Source organism: Entelurus aequoreus, linkage group LG02 (genome assembly GCF_033978785.1).
Source record: "Entelurus aequoreus isolate RoL-2023_Sb linkage group LG02, RoL_Eaeq_v1.1, whole genome shotgun sequence".
Lineage (NCBI taxonomy): Eukaryota > Metazoa > Chordata > Actinopteri > Syngnathiformes > Syngnathidae > Entelurus > Entelurus aequoreus.
Genome location: NC_084732.1, coordinates 74,035,669 through 74,056,388, shown reverse-complemented (window position 1 = coordinate 74,056,388; position 20,720 = coordinate 74,035,669). Strand labels below are relative to the sequence as shown.

Below are 20,720 nucleotides of genomic sequence, written 5' to 3'. Positions count from 1 at the left end.
TTTGTTGGTGGGTCAGGGCATCGGGAAGGCTGTGACCTCGACTCGCATAAACCCCGTTCAAAGGTGTTCACAGATTTAAAGGCCTACTGAAATGAATTTTTTTTATTTAAACGGCGATAGCAGATCCATTCTATGTGTCATACTTGATCATTTCGCAATATTGCCATATTTTTGCTGAAAGGATTTAGTAGAGAACAACGACGATAAAGATCGCAACTTTTGGTATCTGATAAAAAAAAAGCCTTGCCCCTACCGGAAGTAATGTGACGTAGTCAGTTAATAGCCTCCTCATATTTTCCTATTGTTTTCAATGCAGCTAGAGCAATTCGGACCGAGAAAGCGACGATTACCCCATTAATTTGAGCGAAGACGAAAGATTTGTGGATGAGGAACGTTAGAGTGAAGGACTAGAATGCAGTGCAAGACATATCTTTTTTCGCTCTGACCGTAACTTAGGTACGAGCTGGCTCATTGGATTCCACACTCTCTCCTTTTTCTATTGTGGATCACGGATTTGTATTTTAAACCACCTCGGATACTATATCCTCTTGAAAATGAGAGTCGAGAACGCGAAATGGACATTCACAGTGACTTTTATCTCCACGACAATACATCGACGAAACACTTTAGATACGGAGCGTGATTGCATCGTGCTTAACTGCATATAGAAACAAAATAAATAAATCCCTGACTGGAAGGATAGACAGAAGATCAACAATACTATTAAACCAGGGACATGTAAATACACGGTTAATGCTTTCCAGCTTGGCGAAGCTTAAAAATGCTGTTGCTAATGACGCCATTGAAGCTAACTTAGTATAACGGGACCTCACAGAGCTATGATAAAAACATTAGCGCTCCACCTACGCCAGCCAGCCCTCAACTGCTCATCAACACCCGTGCTCACCTGCGTTCCAGCGATCGACGAAAGGACGAAGGACTTCACCACGATCATCCGTGCGGTCGGTGGCTAGCGTCGGCTAGCGCGTCTGCTATCCGAGTCAAAGTCTTCCTGGTTGTGTTGCTGTAGTCCGCCGCTAATACCTACAACTTTCTTCTTTGCAGTCTTCATTGTTCATTAAACAAATTGCAAAAGATTTACCAACACAGATGTCCAGAATACTGTGGAATTATGAGATTAAAACAGAGCTATTTTGTATTGTATTCAATGGGGAACCGATACTTCTGTTTCACTGGTTACGTCACGCACATACGTCATCATCCAAAGACGTTTTCAACCGGAAGTTTAGCGGGAAATTTAAAATTGCACTTTATAAGTTAACCCGGCCGTATTGGCATGTGTTGCAATGTTAAGATTTCATCATTGATATATAAACTATCAGACTGCGTGGTCGGTAGTAGTGGGTTTCAGTAGGCCTTTAATATTCTTGTTGTAATTTTGCATGTGTAGAATTATTGTACGCTATATCGTGCAAAAACAAATAACCGGAAGAATATCAATAAAGTTGCATGTGGCAACAGTTTTATTATAAGTACTATCAAGCACAAAGAGAGATACACAAGTGTACAGTGTATGGATGCAATTTTAGTACAAAGGTGTTTACATAAAACAGTGATTTAACATAAAATATTGTCGCTTAGCAATGCTTTGTCATTTAATTTGTTTACATATTCGTTAGAAAATAATGCAACTGAGGTGGTTTACAATTGTGGTAAATAGAGTATTGTTTCGTAATATAAAAGGCAAAGTTTAGGGCAAATATTCAAATGCATGCAATGCCACTGCAAGATGAGAAGTACAATATTTGTTGATACGCAAGTCTCATATATAATAGACTACAAAATACAGTATCGCAAACTGTTTTTAATGTAAATGATGGGCATCTTGTAGTCTATTTTCTGATTAAGTTCTCAAGCAAAAGCATCTTTGGATACGGCCTCATGAAAGTTTGGTGCCGACATAAGAATGCTTAAGGTGCTGAGGATAAGGACCAGCGAGAAAATCACAAAGCAGAGACGGTCAATTACAGCCGCGGCAAATTTCCAGTCGTTTACCGCCGTCTTTCCGTCATCCTGCACACGGACGCGCCTGGCAATATAGCGCACTTCGTTTAGGATCTTGACGAGCTCTGGTTCCCCGCTGTCAGCTGCGTAGCTTTGACCTTTGGGGAGGAACGTCTGATCCTCATCTGTGTGTCCAAGAGGTGCAGGATCAGGTGAGTTTGTGCCAGCTGACCAATGAATGCTCTCCATGCCGTGCATTCCAATATAGTGTGTTACCGTTGGTGGAGGATGGAACACCGGCCTTTGTGTCAATGCCGGTCGGACTGTTCTGCGGGATCTTTTTGTCCTCATCTGGACGCTTCATGAGCAGAAACCAGGCACACCAATTCAGGAGGAAGACACGTACCTTGAGGGAGACAATTAAGGAGTTTAACAAAACAGCAACCAAAGCGTTCATTTTGAGTTATTGGCAAATTACGCAATAAAAAGTAAAGTTTTGGCTGAAGGTACAAAACCCAAAACCAGTGAAGTTGGCACGTTGTGTAATTCGTAAATAAAAACAGAATACAATAATTTGCAAATCTTTTCTTTTGTATATTCAATTGAATAGACTGCAAAGACAAGATACTTAATGTTCGAACTGAGAAACTTTTTTTTTTTTTGCAAATAATAATTAACTTAGAATTTAATGGCAGCAACACATTGCAAAAAAGTTGGCACAGGGGCATTTTTACCACTGTGTTACATGGCCTTTCCTTTTAACAACACTCAGTAAACGTTTGGGAACTGAGGAGACCCATTTTTAAGCTTTTCAGGTGGAATTCTTTCCCATTCTTGCTTGATGTACAGCTTAAGTTGTTCAACAGTCTCCTTCATATTGCGCCACACATTTTCAATGGGAGACAGGTCTGGACTACAAGCAGGCCAGTCTAGTACCCGCACTCTTTTACAATGAAGCCATGCTGTTGTAACACGTGGCTTGGCATTGTCTTGCTGTAATAAGCAGGGGCTTCCATAACAACGTTGCTTGGATGGCAAAATATGTTGCAACAAAACCTGTATGTACCTTTCAGCATTAATGGCGCCTTCACAGATGTGTAAGTTACCCATGCCTTGGGCACTAATACACCCCCATACCATCACAGATGCTGGCTTTTGAACTTTGCGCCTATAACAATCCGGATGGTTCTTTTCCTCTTTGTTCCGTATGACACGGCGTCCACAGTTGGACCACAGAACACTTTTCCACTTTTCATCAGTCCATCATTTTAGATGAGCTCGGGCCCAGCGAAGCTGGCGGCGTTTCTGGGTGTTGTTGATAAATAGCTTTGGCTTTGCATAGGAGAGTTTTAACTTGCATTTACAGATATAGTGACAAACTGCAGTTACTGACAGGGGTTTTTTGAAGTGTTCCTGAGCCAATGTGGTGACATCCTTTACACACTGATGTCGCTTTTTGATGCAGTACCGCCTGAGGGATCAAAAGTCCGTAATATCATTGCCTACGTGCAGTGAATTCTCCAGATTTTCTGAACCTTTTGATGATATTACGGACCGTAGATGGTGAAATCCCTAAATTCCTTGCTATAGCTCGTTGAGAAATGTTGTTCTTAAACTGTCTTTTGCATAACACAGTTTATTTTTGCTTTTTTTTTTAAAATTTGTATATCTGCCAAAAGAAAAATACTAAAATGCATGCAGAGAACGCTGGTTCTCAAGTGTTTGTGGGTCAATATTATGCTTATAAAGACATGGACACTCACCCACTTTGGCATCCTGGCTCCATCAGGGTCGTGATGGTGAAATTGTAAGACCACAATTGTGGCAATTATGGAAAAGGCAACAATGACCATGGTGGTGACAAAGTACCGCGCTGGAAAAATTAAAGACAGACAAATGAGTTAGTCCCTCCATTCATCGTCTCTAAAATATGTCATTGTTAAGCCTACTCACCTCATGGTGTTTTCAGGTTATTTTGTGAATTTATTAAGAAAGCTTTTTTCGGACACTGAATTTATGTCACTTAATTTTTGTGTTTGAAATGTGTGGACTAAATTTAAAAAAAAAATTCCCATCAAATTATGCTGACAATTGAATAAAAATGTGTAAGCACAATGTGTGTGTTTAAAAATGCAGTTTGTTGAAATACAGTATTTTAAAATTCATCGTATACAAATTCAGGGGAACATTTTTTAATAATTGTACAAAAACTCAGTGTAAAAAAATATTAGTTGCTTCAAAACTCAAGACTCAGTTATATAAAATTAAGACTGAAGCAATGGATTCTGTCATTGAGGTGTCAAGTTTGCAGAATTGTTTGCTTCTGTCTTAATTTCCCGTAAGTGAGTCTTGAGTTTTGAAGTACAAATATTTCCACTATGAATTTTTCTGCACTGAATTTTTCTGCACTCTATATTTTTTTTACATAGAATTTTAAAACATTTTCTTAAATAACTGAATTTGTAACATGCTAATTTTGCTCACACATTTTTGTTTAATAAAATTGTCAGCATATATAAAACATTCTGTTCACAAAATTCAAATGCAAAATATTAATTTACATAAATTCAGTGTCCAAAACATGTTTTGTAATATTGACACAAGTTAACCTCCATAATGGTGGAATCCCAGCCAGATTATGGTTAACTATTTTTTAACAGTACTGTTACAAGCTGAAGGCGGATAAAATCTACAATGAACCCAATATGAAGTACTGTAGAGCCACGCTATTCGCAGGAGTTACATTTCAAGGCCCCTGCAAATTGCAAAAAACTGCAAATAATGGATGCACCCATATAAGGCCAAAAAAAATCCACATTTTTTAAAACATTTATTAAGCCAATAATATGCCTCTCATAGTTATTTAACACGTTTTTAATTCCGTTTTACACATTCAATTGAAAAATCCCCTCTGCGCCCCTGCTGTTATACCCACTAAGCAGCAAGCAACACAAAAAAATAAAACAAACCATAAAAACAATGGAGGGTAAGATGGACATTTTTTATCAGCTACATATAAGAATATTAAAATGCTGGCGACAAAAAGTAACTAATTAAGTAAATTGTAATCCAAACTAGCTACTTTTAAGATAAAGTCATCAGTAAAGTAGCTAAGTTACTTTGGATGGGCGTAATCAGTAATCCGATTACTTTTTCAAAGTAACTATGGCAACACAGTTACTTTGAAGCTACTCACTCCAGATTCAACCATGACAACTTGCGTTTTGGTTGCTGCTATTTCTCCGTACGCGGGACATGGGTGGCATGCTCGAAGCAGGAAGAGGGCGGGACATAATGCTTACAACACGGTGGAAAGTTGGCGCCCTCCAGGCAGCCGTGCATGAGAGGCAAACAGTCACTTATCATGTGAGAGCGTAGAGACAACACCACCCCTGCTTACCTATCAGAGGTACTGAGTCCGATGTGGCCGGCATAATCTCCGCAACGATCAGCATGAAGACGGTCAGGGCGAGCAGTACTGTGATTCCTGGAGGGATGAAATCTTCATTAACACTTCAAAACAAAACAAAAGCACAGTGTTTTTCATATAAAAACATGCATAAAAATAAAGGTTTAACCCTCTGGGGATTACTTACTTTAGCAGACATAGGGTACCGAAAAGACAAAATAGTCCTCAGGGAGTTAAGAGTGTATAAAACATATTTAGATTCATATTTATTTCTACTTTTTTTTGCTCATATCTCTCAATCAACTTTATCCTAAATAAGAATGGCAAACATGTATTTTTGAAAATTTTATTTTAACCCTTTGAGTAACCATTTGATGTATCTATGTAATTAAAGGCCTACTGAAACCCACTACTACCGACCACGCAGTCTGATAGTTTATATATCAATGATGAAATCTTAACATTGCAACACATGCCAATACGGCCAGGTTAGATTAGTAAAGTGCAATTTTAAATTTCCCGCAAAATATCCTGCTGAAAACGTCTCGGTATGATGACGTTTGCGCGTGACGTCACGGATTGCAGCGGACATTTTGGGACAGCATTGTGGCCAGCTATTAAGTTGTCTGTTTTCATCGCAAAATTCCACAGTATTCTGGACATCGGTGTCGGTAAATCTTTTGCAATTTGTTTAATGAACAATGGAGATAGCAAAGAAGAAAGCTGTAGGTGGGAAGCGGTGTATTAGCGGCTGGCTGCAGCAACACAAACACGTAGCGGCTACTTCGTAGCCGATGTTTCATTGTTTACATTCCCGAACGATGACAGTCAAGCTTTACCATTTGCCTGTGGAGAACTGGGAGAACAGAGACTCTTACCAGGAGGACTTTGAGTTGGATACACATGCTTGTGGAGATGGGACAACAGAGACTCTTACCAGGAGGACTTTGTGTTGGATACGCGCTACCGTTAGTACGCAGCTGCGGCTTCCAAACATTTGATCGCTTGCCCGTATGTGCGTGCCGCTATGTGCATGTCACGTACGTAACTTTGAGGAAATATATGTGCTGTATGAACTTTGGGGAGGTGAACGGTACTTTGGGCTGTGGGATTGAGTGTGTTGTGCGGGTCTTTGATTTGTATTGGCGGGTTATATGGACGGGAGGGGGGGAGGTGTTTGTTATGCGGGATTAATTTGTGGCACATTAAATATAGGCCTGGTTGTGTTGTGGCTAATAGAGTATATATATGTCTTGTGTTTATTTACTGTTTTAGTCATTCCCAGCTGAATACCTGAATCGCTTCCACTGCCCTCTAGTCCTTCACTCTCGCTTTCCTCATCCACAAATCTTTCATCCTCGCTCAAATTAATGGGGAAATCGTCGCTTTCTTGGTCCGAATCGCTCTCGCTGCTTGTGGCCATGATTGTAAACAATGTGCAGATGTGAGGAGCTCCACAACCTGTGACGTCACGCTACTTCCGGTACAGGCAAGGCTTTTTTATCAGCGACCAAAAGTTGCGAACTTTATCGTTGATGTTCTCTACTAAATCCTTTCAGCAAAAATATGGCAATATCGCGAAATGATCAAGTATGACACATAGAATGGATCTGCTATCCCCGTTTAAATAAGAAAATTTCATTTCAGTAGGCCTTTAAAGATTTGCATAAAATGATTTATTATCCATACAGTAGATATTAACGGGCTGGGGTACTCGGGTAAAGATCAGGCTTAAATATACATAATATTACTAATAAAACATATTTTGGTGCATTGTTACTGTCGCGAGCCCGCATGGCTGCAGTAGTAGTGACCCCAAGATGCAGGAACCAGGAGAGTGATGATCAGGTAAGAGTCTTTTAATACTCAAACCAGAGAAGGAAGCAGTCGTGCATGTAAGGTTTTTAACATAGTCATGAATCCTCGAGCCCTGAGGAACAGGCGAGGCAGGCATATATAGCAGCCTGATTGGCAACTGCAACCAGGTGTGCCAGGCTGCCAATCAGGGACAGGTGAGGAAAACGAGCGCTCAGGGAGAAAAGCAGGAAGGGGAACAAAAACAAACACCAAACAAGGAACCACCACCAGAAGTGAAGTGACAGATTGTCATAGCTACATGCATCCTTACACGCTTTATAGCTGGGTAGTATAATGGGGACAAAAAATACATTGACTACCATTACGATTAAATGTTTTTTTTATCTATACAGCCATTACACACTATAATCATGATTTTCTAATTTCAGGGTTTCATTTTGGAGAAAAAGGGTACACTTTGTCATATTTACTGCAATTTTGGTCCACTTTTCATCACAGGATCTTTACCTCAACTTTTTAACATGTACTGTGTGCATGATAACTCGTGTTATGCAATTTAAAAACAAAAACAAAAAAAACATTCAAGCATTGAACGGGCCCTCGCCCATGTTGCACTGCGGGGTTTACGCGAGTCGGCCGGCATTCGTGCATGTTAAGGGCCTCAAAAAGGCAACCAACTGTATAAAAAAAACCACAGCAATTTCAATAGGGCCCTTGCGGTGTTTTGCATCGCCCCTGCGAGGCTTACTCTGCCGCACGGGCCTTAATAAAACAAAATAAAATACAATAAAACAAAACTAAATAAAATAAAGCCACTCTTATCATCATTTGTAACAATTAGGATCAAGATCTGAACTTGTGAAACAGTTAACGTTTCGTGTTTTGTGGCGAACCATCTGATCCAAGTTTGGCGCTGTGCCACGCCCACATCATCCATCCTTCCTTTTCCTACCGCTTATCCCTTTTGGGGTCGCGGGGGGTGCTGGAGCCTATCTCAGCTACGCCCACATCATATCATTTGCAAAACATTTTTTGCAATTCATCGTCACCCAGTCGCGGGCCGTGCGTTTCCCACCTAAGCCTTCAGTGATGTCCGACTTCAAAGATTACCTCTCAAAATACCATCATTGATGTCACCACACGACCATTGCTGGAGAAATACTATACAGCAGGGGTCACCAACCTTTTTGAAACCAAGAGCTACTTCTTGGGTACTGATTAATGCGAAGGGCTACCAGTTTGATACACACTTAAATAAATTGCCAGAAATAGCCAATTTGCTCAATTTACCTTTAACTCTATGTTATTATTAATAATTAATGATATTTATCTTTGTGGAAACACTGATCATCTTAATGATTTCTCACAATAAATATATATAGAAACAGATAAATATCAACATGCAACACTTTATTTTTATATTTTCTCTAAGTGCACATTTTTCAAATTGAACATTTTCAAATGATCACTTCTAAGACAGTCTTGTGAAATCACAAAATCCCATTTTAACTAGCTAGCCCCTAACATTTTTTAACAAATCATGAATTACTTTGCACCAGGTTTGTACAAATAATAACTCATGTAAAATACAAAAGTCAACTCTCAAATTTTTAAATAAATCATGTCACACTTTGAACTGGACACCAAATCTGTTATCTGTTTCTTTGTCAGTTAGTGAAGACCAAGTCTTTAAAATATTTTCTTGGATTTTCAAATTCTATTTGAGTTTTGTCTCTCTTAGAATTAAAAATGTCGAGCAAAGCGAGACCAGCTTGCTAGTAAATAAATACAATTTAAAAAATAGAGGCAGCTCACTGGTAAGTGCTGCTATTTGAACTATTTTTAGAACAGGCCAGCGGGCTACTCATCTGGTCCTTACGGGCTACCTGGTGCCCGCGGGCACCGCGTTGGTGACTCCTGCTATACAGGAACACATTTACACACTAATGTGTATTGAAGCACATCAACAGTATACAAAAGGGGTTATTCCATGGAAGAAAAAACAGCAATTTCAAAAGGGCCCTTGTGGTGCTCTACAACGCCCATGCAGGGCTTGCACCGCTGCTCAGGCCCTAATTGCATGTACCGTATTTTCCGGACTATAAGGCGCACTTCAAATCCTTTTTTTTCTTCAAAACTCGACAGTGCGCCTTACAACCCGGTGCGCCTAATGTAAGGAATGAGTTTGGTTGAGCTCACCCACCTCGAAGCTATTTTATTTGTTACATGGTGTAATGATAAGTGTGACCAGTAGATGGCAGTCAAACATAAGAGATACGTGTAGACTCCACTATGATGGGTCTCAAGTAAACAACATCAACATTTTAAATGTTTCATTAAAAATATAGAACATTACACACGGCGCTCAAAAATCTATCAACATTTTTTAGTACGACTTTGGTAAGTTATGAAGCCGCACCGCTTGAAGGATTGTCGGCGCATTAAACATACAAGTATTAATATGGTGTGTGTATAAGGTAAGACATATTATCTGGCGTTTTGTTTTGCAATACTATGCAAAAGAACATTTTCTTACCTTCTGGTACCTGCTGATTTGTATTTGGGATCTGCATAAGTCCTGAAAAATTGCCCGCGTCCGCGCCAACGCCGTAGTTGATAAGCTTCTTCTTTTTCTCTATCTTCTTGTTATGGGACATTCACCCTCTGCTGTTGCCATTTCTAATATAAAGTAGTGTAAAGTTCTTACTTATATCTGTCAGTAAACTCGCCATGAAAGCGCTAAAACATACCGGTGTAGTGAGTTTACATTATTCACCCATGGAACTTTAGTTATTAGAGTTCCGGTCGGACGTTTTTTTCATGGGACACATTTCCGGTGTGGTGGTTTCCGGATGAGGAGATGCTGCTCCGTTATTGATTTAAGTAAAGTCTGAATGTCAATAAAACAGTTAGCTCCATCTTTTGACACTTCTACCAGCTATTTCTACCCGTCCTTGCATGCTACACCGCTACAACAAAGATGATGGGAAGAAGACGCTGCCGAAGGTGAGCCACGTAAATAAGACCGCCCACAAAACGGTGCATCCGAAAGCGACTGTCAGAAAACGACTTGAAGATGATCTGTAAAACATAATCTATGCAACATTTTGACCAAAGAACCACCATTACATGTTATGTAGACCACAAGGAAGTGTTTTCCATTTAGAAAAAAAAATAAAATAATAAGACTCCTTTAATGCGCCCTATAATCTAATTGCCTAATATATGAAAAAAGATAAAAAATAGACCATTCTTCGACAGTGCGCCATATAATCCAGTGTGCCCTATGGTCCGGAAAATACTGTATGCTATTTTTTATTCAGGACTGAAATTAATCTGGAGATTTGAGCAAAAAGAGTAGAAAAAATATGAATCTATAATTTTTTTAAGTACTCTTTGTTCCCTAAGGACTTTTCCGTCTTTTAGTTACTCTTTGGCTATAGTATCGTTCATGTAGGAAAGTATTTGAAATGTAAATTGTCGTGACCTGGCGTGTTTTGGGTTCGGTATGTTTTCTCCTATGTTTACGTCTATTTCTGTTTCAGCGCTCTGGTCGCATTGTCGCGATCGTCGTGTTTCCAGGAAAGACTGGAAACGGCAGAAGCAACGTGCCCGTAAGAACCTTTTGATTCCAATGACAGGGCAAAAACACAAAAACACAGTGTCGCTCGGAGGCGCACGGGAAGCCCAAGGCAAAACTTAGCTTGAGGCAAAAACACAAAAAGAGAAAACTGTCGCATGGAGCCGAACAATGGCCATGCAAGCTAAGGCAGGGTGACATCTGTTACAAAGGTGTGTGATTAGTGGCCGCAGCAGGTGGTGAACTGGTGATCAACGCACTTAGCAGCCTGAATAAACAAAGAAAAGAGCGCTGAAGCAGAAATAGACTCAAACATAAAAGAACTACACTGAACACAAAACAAAACAGGTCATGACAGAAAATATTACAATTAAACATGTAAAAAAAAACTCTTAAAAAAAGCCTTCCATTCGGAGTAATGCAAACAAAAATATGGCAGAAAATTTGGGCAAAAATTTACCTCAAAGACAAAAAAGTCCCCAATATACTCTGAGGGTTGAATGCTGTAGATGTTCCCAGCAAGAGGCCAATAACAAATGTTAATGGTAATTAGTATTATCACATTTAGGCTATGTGTACATTAAGCCGGGTAGCTCATTAAACTAATAATTATTTAGCCTAAGCCCCGTTTCGGCCACACTAATTCATCGTTTAAGGTTCCTCTCCATGGATACTTTTTTTACACCGGTAAGTGCGCCGTCTATTTCTTGAATCTCCGGCTCTTAGCTTTGTATGGACTCATTGATTGCGCCACAGCCAGCTTCATAATAAAGCGGTTTCGTAACTCGGAGCTAACCACTGGAAATAAGGAGGCGAGTCATCCAGACATGCCCGTGTTTCTCCTTTCGTCTGTACAGACGCTTGTGGAAATAACACACATGAATACCTAAAGAGAAAGCCATTGCAGCTATTTGGGATACAACACTTCTCAGACAGCAAGAGAACTTTCGAATGTCCAGGTCAGCTGTGAGTCTACGTAGCGAAAAACTTCGTCCGTCCATTTGTCGAAGGAGAGACAATGAGGCTCCCGTGGATGTGATAAAAAAAAAGGTAGCGTATGCTTTGTATTACCTGGCTGTCGAGGTAAGACTATGGAAAACATCGAATGCGTTTGGACTGGCAAAGCAGACTGTATCAGTTATTCTCCGCCATGTATGTCGCGGACTCAACGTCTAGGTCCAGAGTATATAAAGTCACCAACAACTAATAGACAATGAAGGTGAAGGCAAAAGAGTGAGGAGTGTCCTGACCAGATATCTACATCCCTAGATTGATTGATGTAAAATGTTCTTTACCACATTGTTTATATGTCCAATAAAATTTGATTAATTTATGATGTCTCAGGTGTCATTCACTACAATAGGGCCCCACAACACACTGGATTCCAGTTAATTGAAATATCACAACACTTGATATTGTTCAGATAAGTTACATTTAATTTAAGAACTTGCACACACAGCAACACTGGAGGTGACTATGACGTGCACATTTTCCGCACACGCGTACTAGGTCGCGTTGCGCCGGCGGACGGAGGATGGTAGGGGGTCTTAAACGACCATTGTGTGTGTGTGGACAAGGATAAGGTTAGGTGGGATTTACCCTGGATAACTTTAGCCGGCTTAGTGTAGAAGGGGCCTTAATCTCACAGGAAGGGAACATACATACCATTCACACTAACATTCTTCACACCTATGGGCAATGTAGTCCCCAATATAACCCAACATGGAAATAACTACGGTTTGAATTTCGATATAATCATTATCTTCTACAAAGAATTTTGTTGACATGAAAATGTAAAGCACTACTACCAAGTGAGATCTTCTCTCCCGAGTCCGCAGGCAGCAGGAAGACAAGCAAGGCCAGCATGGAGATCAGGATACAGGGGATCAGCAGGTTGAGTCCATAATAGAGGGTCCGTCTGCGCATCACTATGGTGTATTTGACGTCGGGATATGGCTCCGGACAGCACGGATAGATGTGGTCTTCCCTCTTTACTGTAACCTCTGTGACGGCACACAAAACACAAGTCTTGTACAATGTACTCAATCAGGGTAGACATAATTTATGTGCATATGGAGTGCAATAAAGCACTTTAGAGATGATTCTCTCATAACAATAATATTGTTTCTGTTGCAATCTTTCTGCATTTTTCATAAAAATATAAATAAATGTTTAGTTTGTAACGTTGACCGATTTGTGGATATCTTTGCGTTCTTTGCTTTAATGTAAATCTTCAACTAAGCTACCTTTTTTTCCCCCAAGATGGCGCCGCTGTTGTGGCTGCTGGTGGCAGGAGCTCTGTGCTCTTGTGTCATCCTTTTGTGTTCCTGATGTTTCCCTTTTGTTTTCATGTGGTTTTTTTTGGGACTGTGCGACAAGGGTTGCTACTTTCGTGACTTCTGCAGTGCTTTTTTGTGGACTTCTGAATCTGCCTCCTTTTGGCCATGGAGACCAGCTGCTGGGTCTCTGCCACACCAGAGTCCGTTTGGAGAGACTGGAGGAGATGCGGATGAAGAGAAAGGGCTGCGGAGCTAGCGATGAGCGCCGGGACAGACAAGCTTCACAGTGTCTTGGCTGAATGAGCAGGTATCGGACACCTCGGTCTCCTAGGATGCATCCTCGCTCAGCCATGCGGACTGGACACTGGCCGAGAGTTGGTGGGCGGCCGAGGGTGGAGTCGGCTCTCTTGGTTTCTTTGTTGGGTCTGCTCCTGTCTCTTGCTTCCTCCCACCCCAGCAGACGATGGCGTGGAACACCGCAGAGGCCACCACAGTATATGTTTTTTGTTGTTGTTGTTTTACTTTTGTGGCTGTGTGTAGAAGTGTCTGGTTGCATCAGCGCTGCTCTTTTAATGTCTTTAATGTTCTTTGATGTTTCCCTCTTACACACATGTTTATGTGTGCTACGGCTATGAGGTTTTTTTCTTCATTGGTCTCAGTCTGGACTCTCTCAAAGGGCCCAGGCTTGGACTGAATATTTTTTTTCCTCACCCCCCCTCCCCAGTGTTTACCTGTTTATCACCTTTTTTGTAAGGGCCGGCAAAAGTTGGCAAACCCGTCAGCGATCCTGTTCTGTCTCCCTGTAATGTTTGTCTGATCTTGAATGGGATTGTGCTGAAAATCTTAATTATTAAAGATTCTGATTCTGAATAACTTAGCATTTTGACTTTTTTCTGTTAAACATGTATTTCTTAATGCAGTAGTACCTCGGTTTTTCATCAGTAGTCCGTGTCAAAAGGTCAGTCAAAAACCGAAAAAAATGTTTTCCCATTAGGAACAATACATCCTATTAATCTGTTCCAGGCACCAACACTTTTAGTGTACAACAATTACAGTATTACATCCAGAAAACACTGCAAAATCCATATAAATGACAACAAATGTTTATCTTTATTTTAAAGGCTCTTGATGACAATGAACCTCACCGACAGAGTTCTTTCCTGAATTAAATAGGGTTTATCAACTTTATCAACGTGAGAGCACTCGTTTTAAATATAAGAACGCAGAAAAAACTTTGTTTACATCAACTGATGGAAACACACGCATGGGCAACTGCGCTTTACGGTAGAGCATGTCACACTGTCCTGACTCCACAACCTTACAATTTGTAACTTTCTTTGGCCCAATTATTTTAGTAGTACTTACACAGTATTGGGACAGACTCACCAGCAGTGATGGGCAAACGACTTGGAAAATTTAGGAAGCTAAGCTACAAGTTATCGAAGCTACATTTAGCATAATTTAAATCTACGGGCCCACATGTATAATATCAATATTAATGTAACTGAGAGTGTACAAATGGACCCTTACTAATAACTATCTGTCATTTAGCTGGGTCCACCTTACAACTACCTCTAGGGGTCGCCACACCCCACTGTATGTATATATTTAGTTTGCCTTTTCTTTGGCCCAACCCTATAATGTTATTAATTTTCTCTACCTACAGTAAAAAAAAAACTAAAAAAAACCCTAGTGTTTATCTATATTTTGACAAAAAAACAATGACTTGTGTGTTGTTTGGGAACAGTTGCAATGGTTATGTGCAGTAAAACTTTTCATGAACTCAACTCACCTAAATTTGTGTTCCTAGTCTTCGATGAAGAGAGCAGTTCTGATTTTGTTTTACAGAGTAAATAACTAAAAACTAAGGTTTTGGGCATTTTCTCTAAACACATACATTTGTCTAAATATGACCAAGGACGCGCATTATTGTGGGTTTCCTGCACGTCATCTTCATCACTAAAGAAAAAATCTAATCTGCGGGAGAGAATCCATCTGCCATAGTATTGTAGCGTCCCGGAAGACTTGGTGATGCAGGGAATTCTGGGAATTTTTTCCGTTCTGTTTATGTTGTGCTAGTCATTGTTGTTTAGTATGGTCTCACTATATGGCACATGTTTACGACAGTGTTGGCAATGTTCATAAGGCCCCCATTAATGTGATATGTTGACTAAGTATTCCCTTGTGTATAGACTGTGTTCGAAATGAACATGATCATTAAAATTGGCAATGATCATAGAGAGTGCGAGCATTTCTTGACATCTTCAGCTAAAGACCATTAATAATCTGTCCAACGCGACAGCATGTTTCTTTTTTTTTGAGTCGTCAGCTTGTAGCGTCCCTCTGTCTCCGACTCCCTCGTCGTCATGTGACATGAGCGCGTGTCTGTTATGATTTTGCTTACTAGTTTCAATGGCCTGTTTTATCTTGCCTCTGATTGGCTAGTGCATAATCGCCCTAACCTTAACCAATTGTGACTCATCTTCCGAACACCAACCAATCACCATGGATTTTCTCCGTATGTATGGATGTTCTCAATCATCCAGGTCATTGGATTTTCTCCATATTTCTTTGGGCCTAGATTCGCAGTCCATTTTCTCTCTTTGTAGCTTGTAGCTTTGATGTCAACTACCTCGCTACATGGGTCAAAAAGTAGCTAAGCTACAGGAAAAGCTACTTGTAAAAGACGTAGCTAAGACATCTGTTTGAGTCCCGACGGAACAGAAGAGCAGGGACCGAACCAGGCGGGTTGTAGTGGTGCCGTGACCCGGATGAGAGTGAGGTTTAGGGGGGTTAGTTTAGCAGAGGCCAGCGATTGTGGCTGGGTTATGTAAACCTCACTCCCTGATGACCTCAAGAGCAGTACTTGCTATCGGGTTGATAGCAGTGTGAATGTCATCTCATTTACTGACTGATGACGTAGCATTGGAGGTCTCTGCATGGAGATTCTGTCTGTTGTCCAAGGATACTTTTGACATTTAGCGAGGACCGAGGGTCAAACTCACAACCAACAACTCAACTACCAACCTGGCATTTAGGGTAAAAAGGTGATGCTGAAATAGATATTTTTGATTGGGCTTTAGATATTTAGAGCTTCTCATGTCTTCAGCTTTGAGCACATCCCTTCAAAGTTTCTTCAAATTTAAAAGAACTTACCCTTTCTTTTTGCCATTTTATTTTGAAGTCACTCTTACCAACAAGGTCCCACTCTCCATTAGCGACGTAGCCACTTATGTCTGCCTCTGACATGGTCAAGTTCACAGACCAGCCATCGTAAGTCCAGGAGCCAAATTTGAGTTCACATTTCTGGATGTCAAATGGAAACCAGCGGACATCGATGTAGCAGGTGCTCTTAAACATCGCTGATTGGGATACAAATAGGAGACAGGAAGGAGAAAAGGAGACGTATGAGAGAGCATCTCGTCATCCACTTCAGCATAGAGGAAGCAGTGTGACACCTGAAAAGATAGTATGCCCCTAAAATAAGCTGCAAGGGATGTTTACTTTGACAACATCAAAAGCTCTTGCCCTGTCAATGGTAATGGCAGAAGAAAAAAATATATAATAAAGTAAAAGCAGTCGGTAATCCCTCAGAAGGCAAGAAAAACCCGAACTCCAATCTACAGTGAAGAAAATATGAGCATGTGGGAAGTAAGTCAGGAAGATGACGCGTGGAATTGACTGAAATATAAGGCAGACAAATGGAAGTATGATTTGCTATTTGATGACAAGCAATGATTTGAAAGAATAATTTATGACAAATATATTACAGTATGTGTGATGATATATACATATATACAAATATATAAATATACATATACATTGTATAGATATATACATATATGTGTGTGTGAGTGTGTGTATATATATATATATATATATATATATATATATATATATATATATATATATATATATATATATATATATATATATATATATATATATATACTATTTACACATATATACACACACACATTTATATATATACATTGACATTTATACACACACACATACATCTATAAATAAATAAATAAATAAATACATATAAATATACTGTATATATACATATGTATACATACATACATACACTATATACTGTATATTAGTGATTCCCAGAGCCCCAAAAAAGTCTGCGGGCTATAGAGCGTTTTCTCTTCGGGCTCCAGTACTCTGGAATGCCCTCCTGGTAACAGTTAGAGATGCTACCTCAGTAAAAGTCTCATCTTAAAACTAATTTGTATATATATAAATATATATATATATATATATATATATATATATATATATATATATATATATATATATATATATATATATATATATATATATATATATATACACTCACACAAATACATACCGGTACTATGGTATAAGACCGTCTACGTACAAAACCCAAAACCAGTTAAGTTGGCACGTTGTGTAAATCGTAAATAAAAACAGAATACAATGATTTGCAAATCCTTTTGAACTTGTATTCAATTGAATACACTGCGAAGACAAGATATTTAACGTTCGAACCGAGAAACATGTTTTTTTTTGCAAATAATCATTAACTTAGAATTTAATGGCAGCAACACATTGCAAAAAAGTTGGCCCAGAGGCTTTTTTACCACTGTGTTACATGGCCTTTCCTTTTAACAACACTCAGGAAATGTTCGGGAACTGAGGAGACCAATTTTTGAAGCTTTTCAGGTGGAATTCTTTCCCATTCTTGCTTGATGTACAGCTTAAGTTGTTCAACAGTCCGGGGTCTCCGCTGTCATATTTTAAGCTTCGTAATGCGCCACATGTGTTCAATAGGAGACAGGTCTGGACTACATGCAGGCCAGTCTAGTACCCGCACTCTTTTACTACAAAGCCACGCTGTTGTAACACGTGCAGAATGTGGCTTGGCATCGTCTTGCTGAAATAAGCAGGGGCGTCCATGAAAAAGACGTTGCTTGGGTGGCAACATATGTTGCTCCAAAACCTGTATGTACCTTTCAGCATTAATGGCGCCTTCACAGATGTGTAAGTTACCCATGCCTTGGGCACTAATACACCCTCATACCATCACAGATGCTGGCTTTTCAACTTTGCGCCTATAACAATCAGGATGGTTCTTTTCCTCTTTGGTCCGGAGGACACGATGTCCACAGTTTCCAAACACAATTTGAAATGTGGACTCGTTAGACCACATAACACTTTTCCACTTTGTATCAATCCATCTTAGCTGAGCTCGGGCCCAGCGAATCCGGTGGCATTTCTGGGTGTTGTTGATAAATGGCTTTGGCTTTACATAGTAGAGTTTTAACTTGCGACAAACTATAGTAACTGACAGTGGTTTTCTGAAGTGTTCCTGAGCCCATGTGGTGATATCCTTTACACATTGCTGTCGGTTTTTGATGCAGTATTGCCTGAGGGATCGAAGGTCACGGGCATTCAATGTTGGTTTTCGGCTTTGCTGCTTACGAGCAGTGATTTCTCCAGATTCTCTGAACCTTTTGATGATATGACGGACCGTAGATGGTGAAATCCCTACATTCCTTGCAATAGCTCGTTGAGAAATGTTGTTCTTAAACTGTTCAACAATTTGCTCACGCATTTGTTGACAAAGTGGTGACCCTCGCCCCATCCTTGTTTGTGAATGACTGAGCATTTCATTGAAGCTGTTTTTATACCCAATCATGGCACCCACCTGTTCCCAATTAGCCTGTTCACCTGTGGGATGTTCCATGTAAGTGTTTGATGAGCATTCCTCAACTTTCTCAGTCTTTTTTGTTACTTGTGCCAGCTTTTTGGAAACATGTTGCAGGCATCAAATTCCAAATGAGCTAATATTTGGTAAAAAATAACAGTCTATTCAATTGAATATAAGTTGAAAAGGATTTGCAAATCATTGTATTCTGTTTTTATTTACGATTTACACAACATGCCAACTTCACTGGTGTTAGGTTTTGCACTATGGTAGCCGTAATGTTCCGCGTTGCATTTTGGCTGCGGCTTTGTAGCTTACCAAAGTCGTATTAAAACATTTTGACAGCCTTTTGAGCGCCTTGTGTAATGTTCTATTTTCTCAATGAAACTTTAGCGTTTTGGTGTTGCTTGCTTACTGGTGCATGCTGGCGTCATTTATTGAACATTATTCAACTTGCAATCCACACTTATTTCTTATGCATGACTGCCATCTACTGGTCACCCTTATCATTACGCCGTGTACCAGATAAAATTGCTTCGAGGTCGGTAAACTCAACCAGAATTATTCTGTACATTAGGCGCACTGTCGATTTTTGAGAGTGTTCGAAAAGTACGGTATTTTATAAAATATTATTCTATTAACTTATTTAGCTTATGAATGAACATGTCTTGATGTAAATTCTAAATCTGTATATATTAACATCAGTTTACATTATGCATTACAGTATTATAAATCTGACATAAAAAAGCATCTGTCAATGAAGATAGCATGATGAACACCTAAAATATTTAAAAATGCTTACCTGGAGCTAAGTATATACATTCTCCCGAGGAGCTCACCAGAACCTTGGTATGGTAGGTGGCATCAAATCTTTCATCTGCACTGTGGGCAACATGGAATCATGATCAGAATGATGAACAATGGTTTGTGACCCATCCAAAGACACACTGATAGTGGGTAATGCTAGGACACTTGACACATTGAGGAACCCGACTACGATATGGGGGAGTTACCATTCAATTTATATCGAGCTCGGGTCATTCCTGCATTAGTGACATCACAAATTTTGCTCCCCCTCTCTAAAATGTTTTACCATTAAGAACATGTTAAAGGCCTCCTGAAACCCACTACTACCGACAACGCAGTCTGATAGTTTATATATCAATGATGAAATCTTAACATCGCAACAAATACCAATACGGCCGGGTTAACTTACAAAGTGCAATTTAAAATTTCCCGCGAAACTTCCAGGTGAAAACGTCTATGTATGATGACGTTTGCGCGTGACGTCTATGGTTGAAACGGAAGTATTCGGACACATTGTATCCCAATACAAACAGCTCTGTTTTTTTTGCAAAATTTCACAGTATTCTGGACATCTGTGTTGGTGAATCTTTTGCAATTTGTTTAATGAACAATGAAGACTGCAAAGAAGAAAGCTGTAGGTGGGATCGGTGTATTAGCGACCGGCTGCAGCAACACAACCAGGAGGACTTTGACTTGGATAGCAGACGCGCTATCCGACGCTAGCCGCCGACCGCATCGATGATCGGGTGAAGTCCTTCGTCGCGCCGTCGATCGCTGAAACGCAGGTGAGCACGGGCGTTGATGAGCAGATGAGGGCTGGCGTACGTGGAGAGCTAATGTTTTTATCATAGCTCTGACGAGGTCCCGTAGCTAAGTTAGCTTCAATGGCATCGTTAGCAACAGCATTGCTAGGCTTCGACAGGCGGCACAGCATTAACCATGTAGTTACAGGTCCAGTGTTTGGTTTGGTGTCTCCTGATAGTAGTATTGTTGATCTTCTGTCTATCCTTCCAGTCAGGGGCTTATTTCTTTTGTTTCTATCTGCATTTAAGCACGATGCTATCACGTTAGCTCCTTAGTTAAAGTGCTTCACCGATGTATTGTCGTGGAGATAAAAGTCACTGTGAATGTCCATTTTGCGTTCTCGACTCTCATTTTCAAGAGGATATAGTATCCGCGGTG

General features: G+C 40.0%; 1 protein-coding gene across 1 annotated transcript in view; it reads right to left on the bottom strand.

The window, feature by feature from the left end:
• Positions 1 to 1,466: 1,466 nt before the first annotated feature.
• The window catches only part of LOC133639048 (neuronal acetylcholine receptor subunit alpha-7-like), a 46,226-nt gene continuing 26,972 nt past the window's right edge, over positions 1,467 to 20,720 (bottom strand). Inside the window, exons 5-11 of the mRNA XM_062032131.1 lie at positions 19,534 to 19,613; positions 16,246 to 16,413; positions 12,581 to 12,775; positions 5,366 to 5,452; positions 3,729 to 3,838; positions 2,242 to 2,371; positions 1,467 to 2,150 (exon numbers count right to left, since the gene is read on the bottom strand). Coding sequence (XP_061888115.1) covers positions 1,873 to 2,150; positions 2,242 to 2,371; positions 3,729 to 3,838; positions 5,366 to 5,452; positions 12,581 to 12,775; positions 16,246 to 16,413; positions 19,534 to 19,613 — 1,048 coding nt within the window. The 3' untranslated portion in view covers positions 1,467 to 1,872. The remainder of the gene's footprint in view (positions 2,151 to 2,241; positions 2,372 to 3,728; positions 3,839 to 5,365; positions 5,453 to 12,580; positions 12,776 to 16,245; positions 16,414 to 19,533; positions 19,614 to 20,720) is intronic.